Raw genomic sequence first — 23,974 nt, 5'->3', positions numbered from 1 at the left:
AGGCTGTCGTTTTGACCAAAACTTCAAATGTTTACTCCGCATGCTAATACACACCCTTCCTCGCTTTAACAAGATTTCCCATGTCGTGACAAGGTGAAACCCAAAGACATGACTAGTTTATTGATTCGGTTTACCTTTTTCATGAGAAGCCCGAGAGAATGCATGACAATTACCAAGTTATTGTTCCCAAAGCCGAGGCGTTCGGTCTCCTATCTACCTCGTGTTTCACAGGTTGTCTCTGAGCTCCCAGAAGTCGTTTCATGGCCTTTCCACGGCTCATCTAATAATTATCTGCGGTATTCCACCCACCGACATCGTGAGATGGGGTCGAGGTAATGAAAACGTGAGTCTGAGACTGACACCTAGTTTGTCAACAACTCGAAACCGTTCGAACATCTCCATTTTTGAGACGAATATTAGAAATTTCAATAAGTATCCAGTATCAATATTTGTTTTCTTGGACATTGAAAACAAGTATAAAAGATGAATGTAAATTGGAACCTACTGTCGCCATTTCTATTCAATCAAACATATGTAAACAGGAAATTTTACTATTCAGGACAGCGTTGTCAGTCCGATGGGTGGCTTGATAGTGAAGTTCTACCGTATTTCACAATACCATCTAAGGAATAATCTAACGCCAAGTCTTACGTTTTTACTCCAAAGAAAATATTATTCCTATCTTAAACTTTTCTATAACATGAATACAACACGATCTCAAAAATGTCTGTGTAGAAGTTTAGAGAGTTCACTTAAACAGGAACAGATGAGTGTACTCTCACAACAACACGAATAGGCTTCCCTACCAAAGCGTCTTGTCTTCTTCCACCGTACTCAAATAAAACAGACATCTACGTAAAACTAGAAGCAGTTTCTCCACGTTCCAGACAAGAACATGTCTATGGTTGCTTGTCAACAAGGTTTTTAGATGTTCAGATCAAGTGAAGGTATCTTATAGCTTGGGCTACAAAGGCTAACGTACTATATGGATCAGACAAATACACTCATCATGAATCTGAGAATAGCAGCCAACACAGGAACTCCATCTCATACACATGAACTACACGCCACTGACAACATTAACCTTCTTCAGTAGGCTTGTGAGACAACTTCTTTACAACTACAACTTAAAGGGACAATTTGCAAGAGATAATTAGCTCATTTTTCAAATGTTCAATCAAATAACCCCCCCCCCCCCAACCCCCCCCCCAATCCACTACCTCATGACCTAGAGCATCTAAAAACATCCAGATCTTAAGCGAAGATGCTAAAAATTGTGCAGCCCATTCCTTAATTTTTCTATGCCAAGATTGTCAATCTGCCAAAAAAGCACAAGGATGTGTACTGAGTGGAATGCACTCTTAGAGCATTGTATGGCAACATGAGTTGAGAACAGCTTCAGGCAAAGTTTTGGTACGGCGAATAATAGAATTAAATCAACCTGTAGCTTCATGTAAAACATTGTTTAAATGTAAACATACCATCTTCCGATTAGCTTCAACTCTATCAATTCCACCTGCATCAATGTGGCAAACTTAACTACAAACCTGTAAATACGCTAATGTCTGACAAGGAATTCAAGACTTATTCGATTGGCAACGGTTTCTTATGTAGTAAATAAAGAGGTAAACTTTTCTCGTAAAAGTTGAAATGAAACTCTGCACCGGGCTGGGGGCCACGCCAATGCAGGGAACTCTCCTACTACACGTGGGAACCTGCCACGGGATTCTTCACATTTCACCTGTGCGGAAGTTAAAAATCAAACAAACACAACTCAACTTCAAAATGCATTTTGAATTTATTTCACGAGTCGAGTTACATTGTAAACAAACTTTTTTCAGCCACATGGGATAAAAGTTCCATTTCAAGGAATCCCGCCTTTGAAACCTGAAAGTAATTAAAACAAGGAACTTTGCTTGCAAACAGAACAGGACTCAGAATCTCAGATGGCAATGTCAATGAAAACAAGACCACGAAAACATATTGAAATTATAGTTTTTTTTGTTGTGAATCAGCAGGATTGGATATTTCCCAAATCCGGAATGAAGGATCGAGAAGTAATAATCAGATTGGGAATATTCTACATTTCCGACAAAAATGATCCATTAGGCTAAATAATCTTTATCTAATCCTCTCATTATTGGCACATCCAATTATCAACGGATCATGTCACTTCATTCCATTTCATAAATCCACTTTTTATACACACCCAGCAGTTTAAAAAAGTGTTCATTACTGAAAGGTATCACTGAAGGCAAAAGTCAGGGGGAAACGCATCAAATCGAATGCACAATTATCAACATTTTAGAGTGCATATCATTAAAATCCACTATCTCTACATAGCCGTTTTATTTGGTCAGAAGTGGAGTTTTGAAATGTGTTCATTGCTATGAGGTGTTAACACAAAAAAGCCCAACAAAAGGTTACGTGAAGTCAATATGAACCTATAATGGAGTCCACTGATGATGGCTCTCGGGACAAGCCGAGATATTTTGGAATGACAATACTTTCGAACACGGCTTGTGACAGAATATAACTCTTTAAACAAGCTGAGAATGATGTAGTTGCAGGACGCAGCTCTGCTTTCATTCCCAAGGAAAACACGATGGCACAAAGAGGCTAGATATTAGATTGGCAAGAATGATTGACATATCAAAACTGTGACCGGACCATTTGATTGACAGGATAAGAATCAATATCGTAAAGGATCATTTGATAAAAACTCAAATTGATTTCCGAGGATGAAAATGAAATGTTTTCAAATGATAATTTCATAATTTGATTTCTGATAACTGAAGGGAGGCTTGAAGAGGATTGTAATTGCGGCAGCAATTGTCAAATTTATGCCTGATTTAATTGAATTTGAGACTGTAGACGAAAAACTGACAGGGGATAAGCTGCATTTATGAGAGTGGTTATAAAAGTTGCATCTGACAATGTATCATCATACTGTACTCCCATTATGCCTCAACTTGTCCCATATCATACATTTTAGCAAATATGGATTAAAGAATCTGCACTTGATTTTCGAAAAATGAGCAAATCCCCCCCAATTTAGCTCTGCGGATAAAAGGCTTAGAGTTGTAGAGAAATGTATTAGCAAACTTGGCACTTGTGTTAAGGTAACACTCTGTCAAGGCTAATGTACAATCTGCTCGGTTATGAATTTCACTCCTACCAGCCTCATAAGATTTCTTTTCCCATGGCTAAAATGTCTGCCAAATACCACCCGTATTTCTCAACCATAGCCAAGGAGCTGGTGATGTTTCCAGCCATATCGCTCTATTTGAGTCACATACGAGGAGACATGCGGCTTCTCTCTGAGAAGGTGAACACATAAAATATTTATGTAACGGTATGTTACGCTGATGAGTTGGGAAATCACTCAGAGGTCGTGTCTTACTAAAGTGTAGATGATCGAAATAGAGACGCCGAGCTTGTAATCTCGTTTAGTCAGGAATATATATGAGAATGCATTTGACTAGAATGAAGATAGAAATAAGATGCCCCGATGACGAGCGTGATCTATCAAAATCATGAATTTCAACTGGTATGACCTCCAGAATGTTGTCCAACTATCTCAGGGAAATGTCTTCATCTTGGATGACATCCGACATCAATCGCAGACAATTCCCTATCCATGAACTTGTTCCTGATTAGTTCAAAATCAGACTCATCTTGTTTTCATTGCTGCCAAACACCCAGTGTCGAGTCCATGCAAGAAGACCTAAATAATGCGTATATTGCCTTAATCGCATGTAGACCGGAGGAGGGTACACATAGCCTGACACTAACAGTTGACACGTGTCACTAATCCCGTCATCAGCTGCAGCATCTTTTCGGTATTACACACAAAAACACCATTTGTTTACTTCAAGATAGATCGGTGTATTTTCTGTTTTCTTGATTATTCTCCACAGACTTTGATTATGGCGACACTATTTGTTTTCTAAAATCGCTTTTATTTTCACCACAACCTTGCCACAACTCACCATTTACGTTACTATTGTAAAGAGAGTTTACTGAAAGAGATAAGGCTTATTTGAGCTAATGCTGGCGTTTGTCTCAAACACAGACTGGGTAACTATGCCTAGAGCTGTATCAGTGTTATCTCCACAAATGACACCAATGCATCTACACCTGATTCATGGTTGCACCTGTACCACTGAGCCTCTGAGCACTCAATGCTGATGCCATCCTAACAGTAACCAATCCACTACACTAAAACAGTACATGATGCACTTGTGGTTTCGGCGGTGGTCTCCGTCAACTTATGCTGAGACCATACACTTAGTAGGGTTAGTTCCACCCTTAGAGTAAGCAAACTACTCTTACTATTTCAGTACATCATGTATAACAGCTGTCTTTTAGATGAGGTGAAACCAACCTTTCCCTGCCCTGGAAATGAACAACTCATGTCCTTCTGCACACAGTGTTGGGATTAACCCTTTGGGACCAATTGGAAAAGCTTCAAAACTCGGCCGATGCAAAATGGATATTGTTGGTCATACAGACAGGACACAGGGAATGCTACATGTTCAACAATTCATAAATCTGAGGCAGATCATTACAACTTCACCAACAACGTCAGCTTCTTGTTCCAAGTATAAATATCGGCTGCAATGAGGCTGTGAACAACCACACCGGTATTTGTGGCAGTTATTGGTGGAGTTGGAACTCAACCAAGATTCACTACAGTTAAATTGCAAAAAAGTAATCCAAGTCCATATCTTTAAAATAAACAGCGACGTTAACACAACACAGATTGAAACTATGCCGTACCATGAGAACATCCCATAATTCTCCTCAAATAGAAGGGCAAAGGTAATATGCAAATACATGTTCAATTCAATGTTAGACGATGCTAATAAGCGAAATGTCTACATATTGAATCGCTTTACATTACAAAGCTGGATAAGTTACTAATTTAGAACTCGCTTGGTTAGGGATGTCTTTTAAAACTATTCATGATCGGGTTATTATATAGATTCAATGAACATGAGAGGAGTTCTCCGAGTTCTCCGAGTACCTGTCATAATCTACTGCAAGGTGATGACTGAACAGACGGCTCTAATTCTCTCGAGAAATAGCAACGAGCTCAGAAAATAAACAATCTCATCTCGTGTAATAAACTTCACTACAGATCCCTAGAGTTTACCCCAAACTTTTCTGAATCGAATTAGTGACTTCCAAGATTTTCAAACACGTTTTTTTTCAGTATACAGAACTATTTCATAGCAATATGCCAATCTTTTGTCCATATTTCCGCTTGAACCAAATGAACTGGACGGCTTCATGAAATATGTGTTTACTGCTTAATCAGGGGAATGATCGCTGAGGAAGTTCCTTGGCAAGTACGGCTACCCTTCCCTTTGTCAGATAAGACAGGCCAAACGGATTTAACTAAAACCACGTAATGTTTACCACCATTTATTTTGCGTTTTGTGAAGCAAACCTGAACATTAAAAGCTCTGATCAAAAATACTTAGACAATATCTGAAAAGTAGGGAAAAAACAAACACTGATGACGAACAAAACTTGATAACAGGGGCAAACTTATCTTGGTCTAAAGAGAAGCGACAAATTTGACAAAAGAGACCGACTGATACCACAAGAATAGTCTTTCTCTCATACCACCCCTCTTATCTTTCCAGCTGAAAACCTCGCCAAGTTCCTCCAACTGATCGTGGTGACATATCACACTGTGACACCTGATTAGAAGCTGATGGTGTTCTTAAGTGAGGAGAAATAACACGTTGTCTTGGCTTCCCAGTCAGCAATACGATCAGCAGACGACATGATTGAACAAATGTATCGAATAGAAGTATATCAGAAAGACAGGAGGCATTCAAAGAGCTCGTCCATCCCATCAGAATGTTTCTTTATTCCTGTTGGTGTTGTTCCATACGACATAAAAGTAAGTCTAAGACAATTACATAATGTGTTGGGTTGACTAGTGAAACCAAAGGCCTGAGATCTCGGCATTAAAACCAAAAGATGATAATAAAGACCCGTCTCTAAGCCATCTCAATTGTATAACGTTGACACTCCATGGCATCATGACGCACCAGCACAGTCAGTCGCATGATAAATGGTACTAGCTTACCAGTATCTAATACTCAATAACAAAATATGTTCGTATGGAACATGGGACAGCTCACTTAGCCAGGGTCGCAACACATGAGCATCACCTCGGAATATGAATTCCAATCTCACATACTACACATACGCATCCTGGCCAATTCTTTGCGGCGACCTCTCTTGGGTCACACTACATCGTTAGTCACAATTGCTTCTTATTAGCCGCATAGCACTTGCCAATCGAGATGTCACACCGACTGACTCGGGTGTAAGCGAGTGGAAGCCGAGCATTGGAATATCAACACGGAGGTGCCGCGTGGTACCAGAATCAATCCATGGGGAAACGAGACCCGAGACCATCAAGACTCATTGAATGAGATTTTTTATGATGAGCCGGGAGTATGGTAATATAACATAAATGCTTTTAAAAAGGCTGAGTCGCAGAAGCAAACCCGCAGACTCTCAAATGATGATGGTGATGATGATGACACACTACAAGGTGGGTCAAGAAAATGCATCATCCGACACTCGCACAAACATCTGAATTGGTAGATTTTATAGGAATGACACAAAGACCTGCTGTGACGAGATGGGTAGATTGAAGCATATGATGCTCAAGGTCATATTTGTCATATTTGTAAGTGCCATTGCGTTTTCAATATGGTGTCAATACAATGCTAATTGAACTGAAGTTGAATTAACATTTTGTCAAAATCTAGCAGGACAGAGCTTCTAAAGTACTCGGTTTCAGGTACCTGGATGTGTCTTACACACCACCAAGCCCCCTCACATCTAAATCAATCGTCGGAGCTGCAACGTGCATACAAATGATCGTATATATCCTTAAGCCTCATTGTCCTCATAAGTCCACAGAGGTCAGCCATTAGCTGTCGTTTATTGAATATCTATCAACGCCATGGTTATCCAGGATGTGATACACACGAGTGATATGATGGAATACAACAAGCCAAACTATTATGGTTGTCACTTTACGACCAGATATACATGACCGGCTTATCCAATCGATAATAAACTCAGGATGGACCTCTGGTCTTATCCATGATGAATTTACCAGAAGAATAGACATACATACAATAGAATCCTGTCACTAGCGATACTTGTGTCCTTATACAGCGTACTTGATACACAGTCGAACCTCATTAAACTGACACCAGGAGGACACTTTCTTGGCTGTTACAGCAAAAGAAAATCGCCACCCTAACATGACAGACCCCTGTGGTTCAACGGTTAGAATGCTGGACTTTCGATCTGGTGGTCACGGGTTCGACTCCCGGTGTATCCACAACATTTTTTTTCTCTTCATTTAGTTTTTTTATTCATTCATGTACATAAATATAGGAAAGTATCTGGATTTTTCATATCGGTATTTTGTTCATGTTACATAGATTTGCAGATGATACGTAGTTTAAGACTGCTTTTGTTTGATGACGATGGTTTTTATTTAGTATTAGATCCTTACTATAGAGAACGTTGAGCTACGTAACAGTTTTGAATCTGAAAATATTACAAGTTGATATCGCCTTACTTGATCGAGGCGAGCTATCACCAACAATCACCCCTCATGCCTCGTTCCATTCTGTACGAGACAAGGCCATGGACACTTGCTGTTGGCAACGGGTCGCAAATATGATTAATGTAATGGACGATGACAGGCTTTGAAATGTCCGAACACAGCACGCGAGAACCCACGCTCTCACCCATCAGAGAGTTCTAAACTGACACGTTCTCTTCTGTCTGGGAAGGGTTCAGGCCAACATTTAACCAAGGAAACAATACAGGCTTTGATATTATCATACTCAGTCATGTAACCCACACTATCATCCATGACAGGACCATCCCGACACTGCCAAGTGGTACCCTCCCTTATGGCAGAATGCTGACAACCGACCACCCACAACATGCTCCTCTAGCCTCTCTGCTTAATCCAGCTCCTCATGACCCACGTGCTCCGTTCATATAAGCAACATCGCCAACCCATTGCAGGGGCTTCTTTCTAACCAAGCTGAATCCCTAATGGTAGACTGTTGACTATCAAACAGTTGATGTAATATTCATTAAGACGTAGGCGGATTCCCACGCTAACAGCCTACCGACAAGGATGGAAGGCAAATCTCTTAAGATGCGCAAAGCCCACCACCGTACCAGCAGTTTATTATAAAGAGCCAATGCGGTTAAAGAAACAGTCCTCTGGAGGAAATTATCATTCAGCTAACTAATTCCAAACCGGGCTTTGCCCGCATGCATGGTACCTTTTTCATCTTGTTACTTCTAAATCATCTAATCCAATATCATCTGAATTAATTTTTTTAACTACGGCTTCTGTCGGCAAGCATAGCTTGTCACGGATAGGCAGTACTGCTAGAGTACATGCGTACTGTTCGAATAAGACTTCAGATGCGCTTTACCTCTATCATTACCTGGCGATCGCTCATCAGTACGCTTTCGATATGGGAGTCCATTGATTGTTTTATCAAAATGACGCGTCGGACACATATAAGCAATGTCGTCATCTGCCTTTGCTGCATCAAAGGCTTTCCTCAAGGACATGGATGCAATAAGGTATGTGAGCTCTGCATATTGGAACCTGTCAGGTCAAAACCAGAACTGTCATATGCAGCATGACTAATGTCAGGAATAATATAGCTCACCTCTGAATAACAATATGCTTGTCGCTTGTCCCTTTGAGCAATATGCTTGTTTTCGTCAAACACATAACAATGTCTCTACACAGCGTTCAGGTATGTGAGACACCACACTCTGTGGCCGGTAAATGGGTTGCCCTCTGACGTCAAAAGTAATCTTGTCTCATGTTGCTGGTGAATTTACAAATCATTGACTGTCTCAAATAGCATTTGCAACGTGATAACATTCCCTTAGATATTTTACGGAAGTCCACCAGACAACGGAGGAACGGAATTCATTCCATTTGGAGGCATCGACTAGCTCTGATGTCTTGTGAGACATCTACTAGAGCTGCCTCTCGGTGAAATTAACGTTGTATCTTCAAAACAATAGAGACTAGTATGTCTATTGACTACTTGTCACAACAAGCGTTGGTGATATATAGGAAGACGAGGTCTCTTGGCACCTAGGACCAGCTAAAAGAGCCAAACCAATGACTTTGATAAAGGAGCTTACTCCTCAGAGACATACCACTCGATGTAGAAGGACCCTTTCTTTGAACTGATGAGACACAGTATGAAGCTAATATACAGACATAGCTCTATCTGCATTTGGGTAGAAAGACATGGAGGATAGCCGACTCAGCAATAGGCAGTTTTCGCAAATCTAATGATTCGCTACGAATGACGAGGTAAGCAATACGAATGACAATGTACTTTATCGACAACATTTTTGAGTCCCTGATCCCTCGTACAACTATGTCACGTATAAAATGAGTTAGCGCAGGATCTTGATGATAGCACGTACGGATTGCCAAACCAGCCCACGGGCAGTAGAAAGAGGATATTGAAAAAAACATGGATAAGTCGGTTTCCTTTTCAAACAGCAACGCATAGACCTTGTTCTCCAATATGCCATGGAAACAATGATATTTCAAGCTATGTAACCTCGCAAACTTCGATATTCTCCTCGGCTCTATTTGGTACCAAAGGACATGTGTTAATGGTTTTACACCATTTGATGCATTTCCCAATGTTAAACCGCATGACGATGAGGTCTACACTCGTTCTCTATTTCACCGCAAATACTAGATTCTTTATGAAAGTTATATACCGGTAAAATGACATTGACCTCTGACTGACCAAGTTAGCACGTTGAGGATAACCTGAGTTAGATCAATCGACCAGAATGCCATTGACTACTACTCCGTCTGTTGAAAGACGATTATGGATTGAGCTTCAAGAAGCCAAAGGTAAGAATCAGTATCACCGTTCGACCAGCATATTGGGCATCTTGCAATGCATATACAATGCATATACATGGGAGACGTCAGGGAGTAACTAACCCACCTCTGTCGTTAATGTGGAAGGAGTTGACAAACCAGTCTCACAGAGCCAGAAGGAAGGCTTCATTCAGATTCAGAGTTACTTTATGGTTCAACTGAGAGGCCTTACCCTTCTCTGAGGAAAGCAATTGACCCATGTTTCAAATCCCAACAAGGAACAAGCAACGTCGTTCCTTTTGCTGGCAAATGATTCCAGAAGAGGTACTCTCACCTACCGCATTACTAAGATTTGGATTTTAACATTTCAGAGATGATGAAACTGCTGACCATGAATATTTCAGGCTTGAATTCCTTTACGTCCGATACTAAAATACTAGTGGTACAGGAGCACTTTAGCCAGGTTGTAATCTTCTGCCACACCCAATACATAAAACTGCTCAAACACAGAATCCATAAACAATAAATGCACGTAACAGAGCAGTTATGAAGCTTCAAGTCTCTGATTCGATTTCGCGGAAGAACTGGTGTCATTAAGTTATGATTTGACACTAGTTGAGATAAATACCAGGGAACATTCAAACATAACCTCAAATTACACCTTCATTAGACGAAAGCTGGAGGAAAAATTGACAAGCAAATGTGTTTTATGTGTTGGGCGAGAAGGATGGGGACATAACCTGGAGGTGGGGACCATCTTGGAGCGGTGCTGACTAAGAAAGAAATGTAAGATATGTGGTAAATGTTATGGTGGATGAGCACACCGGTTTTTTAATTTGACAACTGAAGGTGTTTTACTCTAATAGCGGTTTATTTAGCGTGATTGCATAAACGTATGTCATTTACTTACAACTACTCGCCACAGATGACAATAGCTTTTCTGTTGCAGTATATATCGGTAGTAACACAAAGGTGGGCAAGAGGGTGGCCGCACGAGTATCTTTTCAATAAGATATTAGTGATGGCTGTCCGTGTGTGGAGATTTAAAGCGACAGGATTGAATAATGCATTACAAGTAGATGAGAGCCACCGGATATTAGACGAGACTATTGGGTGGTTCTTGATTTAGAAACCGATAGACACGGAGGGAGTCCTAAACGTTAACCCTGACAGTGGGTACTATATATTTGTCAAGCAACGTCAAGTCTACGATTCGACAGTCAGTTTGAGCTTCCGCTCATGTTGTTCATAATCTTACATCAGGAATTGCTTTGCCGATGAAAAATGGCTGTCCCATAGAAACTTGACTAAGACAATCAGTCGCCTCGAATGCCCACTTAACAGACTTTCTACAAGATAATTGCTCGGAGACGAAAGAAAAAGGCTCCTATCTCGTCCATCAGTGTCCAAAATAAAAATAGAATCCCCAAGAGTATCATCAGTTTTAGATAGCCAATCAAGGGTGCGTTTAATTTGAAAAGAACCAATCAAAGCAGCTGACAGTTTAAAACTGACCAATCAGGTTGGAGTATGATGAACTTCATCAAGGATGACCGGTTGGAACCAAGCCAGGATTCTCTGGCTGTCATAGTTTCAATTAATGGCTGTGTGGGATTATTAAGGACATCAAGAGTATAGAGGGATCAGTGTTGGATGGAGAGTATGGGGCCACAGGGAATTATTACCAGCAGTAAGCTATGCTCACGATGATACATCTTAACTGGATGGCATGAAGACGCTTATCGTAATAAAATATGGCACAAACATCTTGTTTCTGCTAACAATCCGGGAGCTGGGCTGGAAGTCATTATTTCATGGGATATGGCATATGCCTGATAAGCATAGAACCAACTTCGGGCAACTATGCATGTATGTTTTCAAAGGATTGGGGAGCCATTACTTTAACAAGTCAGACAGCCAAACATTTCCTGAATGGAATTTGAACCAGCATTCTCTTAGTTCTGTAGTTCTATGTCACGAAATTCAATATACTATCTCTTGAGGTGAAACTGCCTGGAAGGAATCGACAACAACATTCAAGACATAAGGTCAACACACCGATAAAGACATGTTTTGTGTTTGAAACTCAGCTAGCTTGACGTCATCCACGTAATCCCTGGGAATGAACATGAAGCCTCTCCGACCGATAATCTGTTCTAGTGTTGTTGCAGATGAACCTCAGCCAGATGTTGTGTAAATTAATGATACAACCATCAAGTCCACGATGGAAGCTATTCAGTTGAAAATACATAAAAACTGCTCCGTCTCAGCAGTCAAACCAGATAACGTAATAGCGTTAAATACGTTGAAGGGTATCAAAATGTCTTCAGGAAATCTCTATGATCTGATCACTGCGGTGTAATCTGTCACATGTGATTGGTGGATGAGTTTATGCCGCAATAAATCACGAGAATGTCACCAAGTGTCTTTCACATCAATGTCAGCCAACTGAGGAATAGAATCATGGTGATTAATCGCTACTCAACATTTTAATGACTTTTATAAGGAAAATGATGAATTTGCTGATGGAACAATTGTCACTTGATCGTGGTGTCTTTGAAGTGAAGGAATATACTTGGATATGTGATTGGTGTCATACACAAAGTACTGTTAGTCAATTGAAAATGGGAACGATGAATGCATTACACTCCAGCCAAATACACGAAGGGCTTATCTAAGCAGAGTTTGTTTATTTCCCTTCAGTGAGTTCTACATGTAGTAGGTATCACATAAAGAACACATAAAAGATTACGTATTGATCATTAAAAGGCAGTGTAACGCGCTGAGGTGAAGCCAAGTTGTACCATACTTAACCTTTCACCAAGAGGACTGGTATAACTTGAGCTGAGATGAGCAGGATTCGTCTTGCATTGCAGAGGCCGAGCAATAACATCATTTCGATGTCCCCGATGATGGTGATAGATATCATTACGTTTACCCCGGGTTTGAACTTATACAATTAAGAAATAAGACTGACAATTCTCATCACCGCAAAGCTAGTAGCCTCCAGCAGTCTAAAAGCAGGCCATAATCACCCGTTTCATCACGCTTCATCCCTTAGAATCTAAGGTACAATGCAACAGCGATACTGCCCCACCTTCCCCAAGTACCATTTTTTAATAACGAGGACAATACCACAGCACTTTGATTACGCCTTGCTCCTCTTTCCGATCACGACCGACAGTTAACGTGGATTGTACGAGAGCACTCAGTCTCGAACACCCTTCATGACCACTGAAGCAGGCTAGTATAACTTCCTTTTGTTCCTTAATGAGGTAAGAGTCATTCAACATACTTCAAGCAATTCGAGCGGTTTATGTCCATCTCAAGTCAAGTTGAGTCAAAATGATTGCATTTTCCTGTATTTTCACTTCAGGCATTTTAAAGTCAACCTCGTTTCAGGTAAAGTTGTCAACTATTGACCATCACAGAACAAACTTAACATTTTTTGCATTTTTCAAAATCTGCTGCATCTTTGCTTTTTTTTGCAAAATCTGCTGTGCTGGAAACATTTCCCCTTTTCAAAAAATTAACTGGAATCAACTTCTCGATAATATTTACACTTTCACCGACTGCACTAAAAGACCCTGTTTCTTTACTGCTCACTACACAAAGACAATGAGCTTTGAGTCAGAGAGGCGTCACCGGCAGCTCGGCGATAATTTCTTTATCTACGCTCATGCTCCGATGGTTAAATATAATACTAAGTAGCCAACTTGGATGGTGAATTTCACATGTCCTAGATGCACACCAGACCAAAAACGTTGGTCCAATTTCTTCTCTTACAGGCTAATTAGCCAGATACAAACAAAATTTATTCATATGTTTATTTTCAAAGTTTGATAGCTGAAATGAATACTAAGCCAAGAACTCGAGTTAAAATGTTACCTTACGATGTGTTTGAACATTTTGACCAGACAAAGAAGTTATTGTACTCCGGCGCTGCGCTGAACGAAATGAGGCTGAACTGGACCATATGATGAAAACCGAGAAAAGAATTTTGTTAATATTAGACGTCAGATTGGCAATATTCGTGCTCTGAGAAGCTACACATTGTCTTACACACAATAAATTTTACCTTGTGGATAAAGTCCAAGTCTCTTCTATAAGATTAGACTGGGATGGATATGTAACGGCAGTCAAATACTAAACGACCACATACACATTTTTATCAACCTTTAAATGGTAGCTGCGATGTAATCGACAATAAAATCGCATGGATGACAACCGATACATTCATCCGATACCTTTTTCACCGGTAACGATCATCAGATATGAGTGAAGGACAGGTTAAATCCGTCATAGAAATTGCCAGAGGAAGTCCATCAAAGAATGCACGGAAATACAAGATCGACTCCTATTTCCTGAAACACAGAGCAGCTAAGACTGGATTAGGCAACCTTTCTCGATACTGTTGATCTCATTTTAGATTTACCAAACACGATAGTGTATTACAGCTTGGCAATGTAAAGGACTTTGAAGCAATTTGGTTGGAATTAACTAGTAAGGGTCATGGTTCTGCTGTCGATGTTCTTTGTGGACATGTATCGTTTTCCTACCGTGAGTGACTTTGGAAATTTTTAAGGTATTTTCATACCCACTCGGATGAAAGTGACAAATGTGTCGTTAAAAAATCACCTCACAGCGAAAAAGGCTGACTTTATTTCATAAAAAATGTCAGTTTTGGGCAGGAGAGTGTAATTGCTAGGCAACGCATAGCAATCTCGGCAAACCCCTGACAAGTGTTACTTTTCTTGTCATGGTGGCCCGCTAATTCAAAGGTTGCAGCTGAGCGGTGGTTTCAGCAACTGCGAGATTGACGAACATGTTCAGATGGCAATCAATACGACGCATGATTGGAATCGCTTATCGTGACGCATTCAGGCCATCACTGCGAGAAAGCGTATTTTAGAAGCCTGGAGATTTGCCATATGAAGTATGTTGAGGGCTGTATGAACAGCATCAATTCATCAACTGCAACTGCGTAGATGTATCATGATGAGATTTTGGTGGCTGCTTTTTCTGATGGGTGGTCAGGGTGGTTTCTGATACATATCCAACCAGTCTTCTTGTGAAGAAGAAACACCAGTTTGTTTGGGATTGCCTTTTTATGAATTTCACTTATGCGTGGGCCAAAGCGTGCAAACTATGTCCAATTTTCGATTTTGCGTCAAAGTTGCACTGAGCAACCTGTCGAATGTCACACTTGATTACAAAACTATGTGGCTATTTCTGTTCCTCAAATACTGCTTAACGACTCCACCTGTTACTAAAGCTGCGTTTGCAAAAACACATCTCTCACCATGTTAAATCAAGAAACATGGAGAACATGGAAGAGCCGTCTTGTTTCTGGGAGAGAGTGTAGTTACTTCCAATATATGATCACTGAGAACATGATGTCGGGGTGGCTGGCAAACAAGAGAGAAAATAGAATTCGCGGTGAGAAAAATAAACGACATCTACTGTTGCCTCAACATGGGTAGGATGTAATTAGGAGAACTTTCCTCTCTTAAATGCACCTCATTCAGATTGAAGTTTCCCCTCATCTATTATTGTCTTTACTGTGCTGGCACTATCCGCCAAAGGTCACCAACTAGGGAAGTCGTCCTCCTTGTAGGCCCTCGAAGTATTTACACTAACTGAAATGTTCTTAGAAAATACCATGTAACTATGCATTGCCATCCACAAGAAATCCTTGGCTAATCTTGGTAATTCTTAGTTAGAGAGCTCCCAATTTCAAAGGAAGCGACAATAGATATCCTCAGAAAAACGTATGGCAAGGATGTTTTTGCTTGCACGATACTACGAAATACTCGGATACCTGTTTCAGATGTGCAAAGTAAATTCTCGAAGTGATTCCATACTTTTATGTATACAAATATAGTTAAGGTGCCTTTCAGCTCTTCTGTTTTTTTGGTGTTTTTCCAAGAATTTCAACTAATCTTGAAAAACATACTTTTCTGTTACGCAGCCGAACAACATTGAAAGAAAGTCAATACTTTTAACATGTTCGGTTTCACGCATCGTTCTCAGCAAGTCGTAGTCAGCGAACGACCAGGACATTATTGCCACAACAATTAAACTTAAAAATAGTATTTCCTCAAATACTATGCACTTTATGACAAGCTCACAGGACACTCTGTAACAGATGTCATAAGACTGCATCATATTTTTACAATACAAAGTTCTGGGAAACCGAGCAGGAAAATCTTAGCCAAGTTGATTTTTCAAAATTTTTAAAAGGTTAGTGCTCGTAAAAGTATGCATGAAATCAAAACCTTTTCATTTGGCATACATCGATGTTTCCCAGGAAACATATCGCATTACGAAGGCCTGAACACGTGCTTCAATCTGGAAGCGGGGTGAATAACGTCATAACGCCCTTTTGCGTGGATTATATACAAAGGCATTAGGCCCCTCGACGACACATGACTGTACAATACTAACGCTTGATGAAGCCACTTTACTGCACCTGCCAGTCACGACTTGAAACATATGGACGAGGTCCATAAGTCTGTTTTGAAAACACTTTTTTCAGTAACATACAAATCTAAGTTGAAAAATCGAAAGTATTGGCGCCATCACTGCGAAAGCCAAAGTGACCGAACTTAACAAAGGAGTCATTCAATTGAACTTGTAGTCAGTCTTGAAGCAATTTCTGTCGAAGCTGAAGTAAAAATCAGGAGTTAAATCCCACACATCCCGGATACGTCGCATGGCAGGGAGTTTTCGATTTGACAAAAATTGCTTATATACAGCCGCAGTGCACAGATGTTGCGTGCACTATTGTGTGTCAGGGAACGTCAGAATGTGGGGACACATGCGCCGTGACGATCAAACTCCAAAAAGGCATAAGTCACCCTTATCTCCTTTCAAAAGAACGATGTTCAATGACAGATATGCGATTTGCCTTTTTAAATCAGCAATTCGTTGAAGTGAGCATGCAATGGTTTACTTTGATAACACCCTTATTATCGACAAGTTGAATATATTTCATTGTTTTTGAAAAGAAATATCGATATCAATTAACACAACTCCTGGGTGCTGCAGCAGCAAAAATGTTTGATCCGAACTGAAGCAGCCGATTCCCTGCTGTTGATGATGTGAAAGCATCACCTGTCTAATTCTCCCAGGCACCGCGTTGGATTTCCAATGCCACATGTTTCGTCAATCTTGGTCAAAAATATTATTTTATATTTTGATGACAATGTGTTTCACTGCATTGTAGTCAGACCCATTAAAGGCTAATTATTCAATCGCAATATCATTGTATTCAATACAAGTATTTAAGTAATTCAAACCAGAATCTTTCCATAACATTTTTGTTGAAAGATTCTGGTCCTACTCTGTCGAAAGACTTCATTGAGCATTCAAGAATTACATTTGGCTGGAGCCTGGCTCCATGTATGCTGTCATACTGTAGACTGGGGAATGGTTATGGTAGTGAACGGTATATATCAGGAATTTAAGAGTAAACACAGAAAAATTAACTCTCATGCATTCAGTCAAAGGTTTTAATATTACGGCAAATTTCTAAAATCAAATTTTCGTCAGTCAGTCAGCATAGTCAAATACATGGTAACAGTGCTGAGACCTTTCTATATCACAAGTACAGTTAACCAATTCAGGATGCATATCTTTAGTTTTCTATTATCCCCACATAATTAGCTTTGTCAAATCTTTCTCCAATTGTTTGAAATTCTTGGAACAGAGACGGCAAAAACCAATCAACTGTGTGTATTGTTTATAAGACGTTTTCTATTCATTTATGATAATATTATGATTTACTCATTCCATGTAACATTATATCTCCGCTTGGGGTGTTTTGTGACAGGGGGTCATGACTTTAGTCCTCAAAGCATTCCACTGGACATCTAATTGTGATTTCACTGATCTTAACCATTCACAATAAATTCCCACTTTTGCAGATTTAAGTTAACACTTAGCATATTGGTGCTGAGATGTGAATGATGTACCAGGGAGCTCAAGTTGATGAAATATTTCTTTATGAAGAAGAAATACGGTATGTTATTTGTTTTATACAAAGAACGGACGACAAAGCTAGGAAAGCTCATGGCCCTAAATTATGTGCTTCGGTAGGTGTAAACACTTCAAACCTTTATTCTGATAACTCCTAATCAATAACGATACCGATATACAGCCTGCCATATAAATATGAATAGACTACTTCAGGCCACAAGACCTGATGGATCCAGGGCCGCTATTTGGGACATGTGTTAACTGACGTATGTGTTGATCGCTCACAGAAAACCCAATACCGATTGTGTACTTAGTAAACGAGGCTGCAGGGTCCCCCTGCGCGGGAGGCAAGATCGCTTCATCAACTCGCCAAGAGCACTAACTGCCCGGCCTTTATGAAAGTAAATCTATCAGCAGTAAATACTCAATTAAGAATATGTTTCTTGGGATGTTTCTAACCCAAAGTATCGGATTTCGAACCAGATTGAGCCTGGGCTTTATCGAATTGAGCCCATTTTAGAGGAATCAGATGAACTTTAAATTCAAATCAAAAGCTTCGCTTTCACGGGGGCAAAATGTGTCACTTGCTTGCTGATGATCCCCACTCAACATCAATGAGATACATGTACACAGCATTGAAATCTTTCAGCAAATATGCCAAAAACAACACTCAATAGAAAATGCAGAAATGGTCAAAAACATGTAGTCAAAAATTCAAAACAATAAATATTAGCATGTATTGATAAATGTTACAACACTTATATTGTATATTAAAAAGAGATGCCGCTGTGTATGTTTATTGCAAAAAATATATGCCAAAATAACTAAAATTGAAAACAAAAAATTGAAAACAAAAGTGTATAAGGAAGTGACTTAAAATACAGCAAGAATCGTAAATGCAAAACTCATAGAATGCAGAACTTCAAAAAGTGAAAAACAAGACCAACAAAATTGGTGGAGTAAAGATTACTACAAATATAATTGCGGTCAACAAAAGTTCTTTCTCGTGGAAGTGGCCCCCATTTTCCATACTGAAATGTGAGCCAAGCCAGTCTCTCCGCATTGCTGCTGCAGCAAGCCGAGACGAACGCCCGCTGCAAGTTAGCATCCAGCTAGTTCAGGGTAAGACCACACCCTGTGTTTAGCATAAGATATTGCATAATGTCAATTGATGCAGAGCTCTTGGTTAGCCATGCAAAGTTGGGACATTCTGATCATGCCTGACCCCCCCCCCCCCATACACTTCTCAGATTTCACTATCTGCAAAAGTCTTTCGGGCAATTCAAAATGATTTTTAGGAGATATTCAAAGAATTTCTCGACATGGTCTGGAGGGATTCGAGAAATGCTTCTTTACTTATAATGTGATCAGGGTAATTTGATATAATTTATGCAGATCCAATAGAGTACTAACGGTCCACTTTAGAGAGTTTTAAGCCGTCTTATTACATTATTCTAGAGGACATGGAGAGACTTCTGATGAAAGTTTCATCAATCTGAAAACGTTTCAAATCAAATACGACCTTATCAACGTCGTAATTAGTACTGGTTAATTGGATGGCCCAACTCAACCATGATATTTAACCAAACTAAGAGAGGAGTTTGATGGCCAAATTTTGAAATAAGATGCAGTTACAAAAATATTTAAATATGGGAAGAAATATCTACTCGATGGAATGGAAATCTGCGTTATCATGTTTTTACTAACATGCCATGCTCCCACTACCTGCGCAGGCTCAAGAATACGTAACAATTCTAATAATAAAACAAATAGTAACAATTTGGCAGAGAAAAATGTTGACAATTATATCACAATAGGGCAAACCTTCTGAAATCTAAGAAAAATCTAATCAAAAAGAAAGAAAACAAAAAAGAAAAGCGCAAAACTAAAAAATACAAACTCTGTTCAAAAGGCGAAAAAAAATACTTGGGACTTACCAAATGTTGAAGAATTAGTAACTCGGTTTCCTATATAGCCGAGGTCGGTAGTAACGGTTGGAATCACCCCTATAACGAGGAGACAACAGTGTAAGGCCTTTAGTCCATCAGGTGTCATCCTGAGATATCCATTAACGGCACAAACTTTACATGACAATATCACTTCAGAATGAGTTGAAGTCCGCAAGGCAAATACTTGAAGTCCCCTTCTCAAAATCGGTCCCTCAAAGTCAGCTTAAGTCATACAGATTATTGTCATCACTTCTATCTAAACACAATAGATTTGTCCTCGTGTGTGAAATCCTTTTGATGAACCTATGTTAAGCGTGTGCACTGATATTGAAAACAGCAGAACATGTGCAAGAGGTTCTCGACAAGCCACAGTACTATGACATGCGGTTTAGTCAAACACCATCATATAACTGATGCTTTGTTAAAGAGGGGGCTGCAGTGCAGTAGCGCTGCAAGCTGCTATTCTCGGAAGCAGTGGGTTTAGTTGCTGCACAAGTAGGAGCGGCAACTGTGTATCCTTACAAGTATTTTTCCTATTTTCTTATCGAGAAATACATCGATGTTAAAGATATACGCCTCTTTCTGGCTTCTTTCCTAGTAAACAAAACCAATATTGCTGAATCATTCCATTCTTTGTATTCTAAAACAGGTGCATTGCCAGTTTAACAGTGAGTACAGTTGCCGAGTACGTAACTTTGACATTATGCACTGGCCAGAAGACACATAATAAATAACTCCAAAGGGTTAAGGATAGGCAGAAGTGGGTTCACTGGTGACTTCATGTAACTTTTATATGACCCAACTGGCCTCATCCATAGTCTCTCGTTCGGAGGCTCGATTATACCTTGGTTAAGGAACCCACACTGTCTGCTGTTAGTATCTAAACCAGGCTCGCGATTGCGTAATTGTAAAATGAATGACAAAAAACATCCAATATAATTGCATGATATCATTTCTTTCTTGATGACAGCATAACTTGATCAAATAATTCGATTATTTGTGATGTTGTTGCTCTCCGGGAAGCAGGCCGAGGCTCAAATAAATATGTCATGATATGTAGTAGATCCTTGAAGCTTAGGACTTAGGCAGTTAATGACTTGGGCATTTGACGATATACAGGTACGACATATATCAAGAACTCAACAACACCTTTTCCAGGACCCTTTACAGGTGATAACAGTTTTGTTTGTCCTACCTAGAATATTCATAATCAATGTGTGACATCCTTTTCAGGATACAGACAGCATATGAAAAAAAAGAAGAAAACCCACTCATCATAAGGGTGTGATATGGACACTTGGGTGGTATATACGCAGTTTGCTGGTTGACCTTTAAGTATATCAAACCCTTGCCTTAGTGCCAAGTCCAACCAGGAAAGCAGTGCTAAAGGCCCACTCCAAACAATGATCAGTCAAGTAATGATACGCAATGAATCATTATGATAAATCTTTCTCCCTTTATTAGCTCCTGTGTCTCTATTGCTATCTGACATGAATACGTGTTGTATGTTTTGCAAGAGATCTTCGTTAGGCAAAATAAATAGTGATGCAGTTTGTCCCCGATACGAATCTTCAGGTTATAGATGAATCGCGAGCTGCATGATACCGGTACTTAAAAGGAGAAGAGTAAATTTAATCGTTGATAAATCATAAATGCACTCCTTTCAATCAGGTCATCACTTGTGTCTATAACGGTTAGGACAATGATTCGTGTTGATATCCCTCCAACGTTAGGAGGTCATGTATCTGCTACAACATCTGAACCAGACAATTAGCTTACGTCCCGCCAGGGATTGGCATTCCTCTAAAGAGCCACATCCTGGTAGGAAGTCCTGCCTGTGCTCATACATATGACCAGATAATTACATCTCGCCCGGGGTTGGCATTCATCTAGAGAGCCACATCCTGGTAGGAAGTCCTGCCTGTGCTCATACATATGACCAGACAATTACATCTCGGCCGGGGTTGGCATTCATCTAGAGAGCCACATCCTGGTAGGAAGTCCTGCCTGTGCTCATACATATGACCAGATAATTACATCTCGGCCGGGGTTGGCATTCCTCTGGAGAGCCACATCCTGGTAGGAAGTATTGCCTGTGCTCAAACATATGACCAGACAATTACATCTCGGCCGGGGTTGGCATTCCTCTAGAGAGCCACATCCTGGCAGGAAGTCCTGCCTGTGCTCAAAAATATGACCAGACAATTACATCTCGCCCGGGGTTGGCATTCCTCTAGAGAGCCACATCCTGGTAGGAAGTCCTGCCTGTGCTCAAACATATGACCAGACAATTACATCTCGCCCGGGGTTGGCATTCCTCTGGAGAGCCACATCCTGGTAGGAAGTCCTGCCTGTGCTCATACATATGACCAGACAATTACATCTCGCCCGGGGTTGGCATTCCTCTGGAGAGCCACATCCTGGTAGGAAGTCCTGCCTGTGCTCATACATATGACCAGACAATTACATCTCGGCCGGGGTTGGCATTCCTCTAGAGAGCCACATCCTGGCAGGAAGTCCTGCCTGTGCTCAAACATATGACCAGACAATTACATCTCGCCCGGGGTTGGCATTCCTCTGGAGAGCCACATCCTGGTAGGAAGTCCTGCCTGTGCTCAAACATATGACCAGACAATTACATCTCGCCCGGGGTTGGCATTCCTCTAGAGAGCCACATCCTGGTAGGAAGTCCTGCCTGTGCTCAAACATATGACCAGACAATTACATCTCGCCCGGGGTTGGCATTCCTCTAGAGAGCCACATCCTTGTAGGATTCCTGTCCTGCTTGGCTCATCTCACATCTCTCTGAAGAGTCACATCCCAGTTGCGAGTCCTGGTCAGGCTTTGCACCATTCCACACAGACTCATCCTCCAGGAAGCGAGACCTATCCAAACAGTCCAATAGATCAGGTCAGGGAGTGTTGACCTGGCACAGTCAATCATCGCTCGAAGGACTCGCATCCTCGTAGGGAGTCCTGATCTGGCTCAATCAACTATAGCTCTAGATAGTCACACCCTGGTAGTTGGTCCTGTTCTGGCAGAGTCAACTCTCGCTCCACAGTGTCACATCGTTGTAAACAGTCATGTCCCGGTCAAGGCAGACATCGCTCCAGAGAGTCACATCCAGGTAGGGAATCGTGTCCTCGCAGATTCAAACATCGCTCCAGAGACTCACAGCGTCCTGCTCTGGCTCGGTCAAATAAGCTCCAGACTAACAATCTAGAAGAGAGTCCTGCTCTGGCTCAGTCAAATAAGCTCCAGACTAACAACCGAGTAGAGAGTCCTGCTCTGGCTCAGTCAAATAAGCTCCAGACTAACAACCTAGTAGAGAGTCCTGCTCTGGCTCGGTCAAATAAGCTCCAGACTAACAACCTAGTAGAGAGTCCTGCTCTGGCTCGGTCAAATAAGCTCCAGACTAACAACCTAGTAGAGAGTCCTGCTCTGGCTCAGTCAAATAAGCTCCAGACTAACAACCTAGTAGAGACTCCTGCTCTGGCTCGGTCAAATAAGCTCAAGACTAACAATCTAGAAGAGAGTCCTGCTCTGGCTCAGTCAAATAAGCTCCAGACTAACAACCTAGTAGAGAGTCCTGCTCTGGCTCAGTCAAATAAGCTCCAGACTAACAACCTAGTAGAGACTCCTGCTCTGGCTCGGTCAAATAAGCTCCAGACTAACAACCTAGTAGAGCGTCCTGCTCTGGCTCAGTCAAATAAGCTCCAGACTAACAACCTAGTAGAGAGTCCTGCTCTGACTCGGTCAAATAAGCTCCAGACTAACAATCTAGAAGAGAGTCCTGCTCTGGCTCAGTCAAATAAGCTCCAGACTAACAATCTAGAAGAGAGTCCTGTCCTGGCCGAGTCAAATAAGCTCCAGACTAACAACCTAGAAGAGAGTCCTGCTCTGGCTCAGTCAAATAAGCTCCAGACTAACAACCTAGAAGAGAGTCCTGTCCTGGCTCAGTCAAATAAGCTCCAGACTAACAATCTAGAAGAGAGTCCTGTCCTGGCCGAGTCAAATAAGCTCCAGACTAACAATCTAGAAGAGAGTCCTGTCCTGGCCGAGTCAAATAAGCTCCAGACAAACAATCTAGAAGAGAGTC

The 23,974-nt window shown here is 40.8% G+C and overlaps 1 protein-coding gene across 6 annotated transcripts in view; it reads right to left on the bottom strand.

Moving 5' to 3' along the window:
- The window catches only part of LOC135485169 (ALK tyrosine kinase receptor-like), a 71,505-nt gene extending 51,274 nt beyond the window's left edge, over window positions 1-20,231 (bottom strand). For all 6 annotated transcript variants that reach the window (XM_064766953.1, XM_064766955.1, XM_064766957.1 and 3 more), the window contains exon 1: window positions 19,864-20,231. In XM_064766953.1, coding sequence (XP_064623023.1) covers window positions 19,864-19,981 — 118 coding nt within the window. In that variant the 5' untranslated portion in view covers window positions 19,982-20,231. The remainder of the gene's footprint in view (window positions 1-19,863) is intronic.
- Between the last annotated feature and the right edge of the window lie 3,743 nt (window positions 20,232-23,974).

The sequence above is a fragment of the Lineus longissimus genome, chromosome 3 (assembly GCF_910592395.1).
Source record: "Lineus longissimus chromosome 3, tnLinLong1.2, whole genome shotgun sequence".
In the NCBI taxonomy this organism is placed as follows: Eukaryota; Metazoa; Nemertea; class Pilidiophora; order Heteronemertea; family Lineidae; genus Lineus; species Lineus longissimus.
This window is presented reverse-complemented; position numbering and strand designations above follow the sequence as displayed.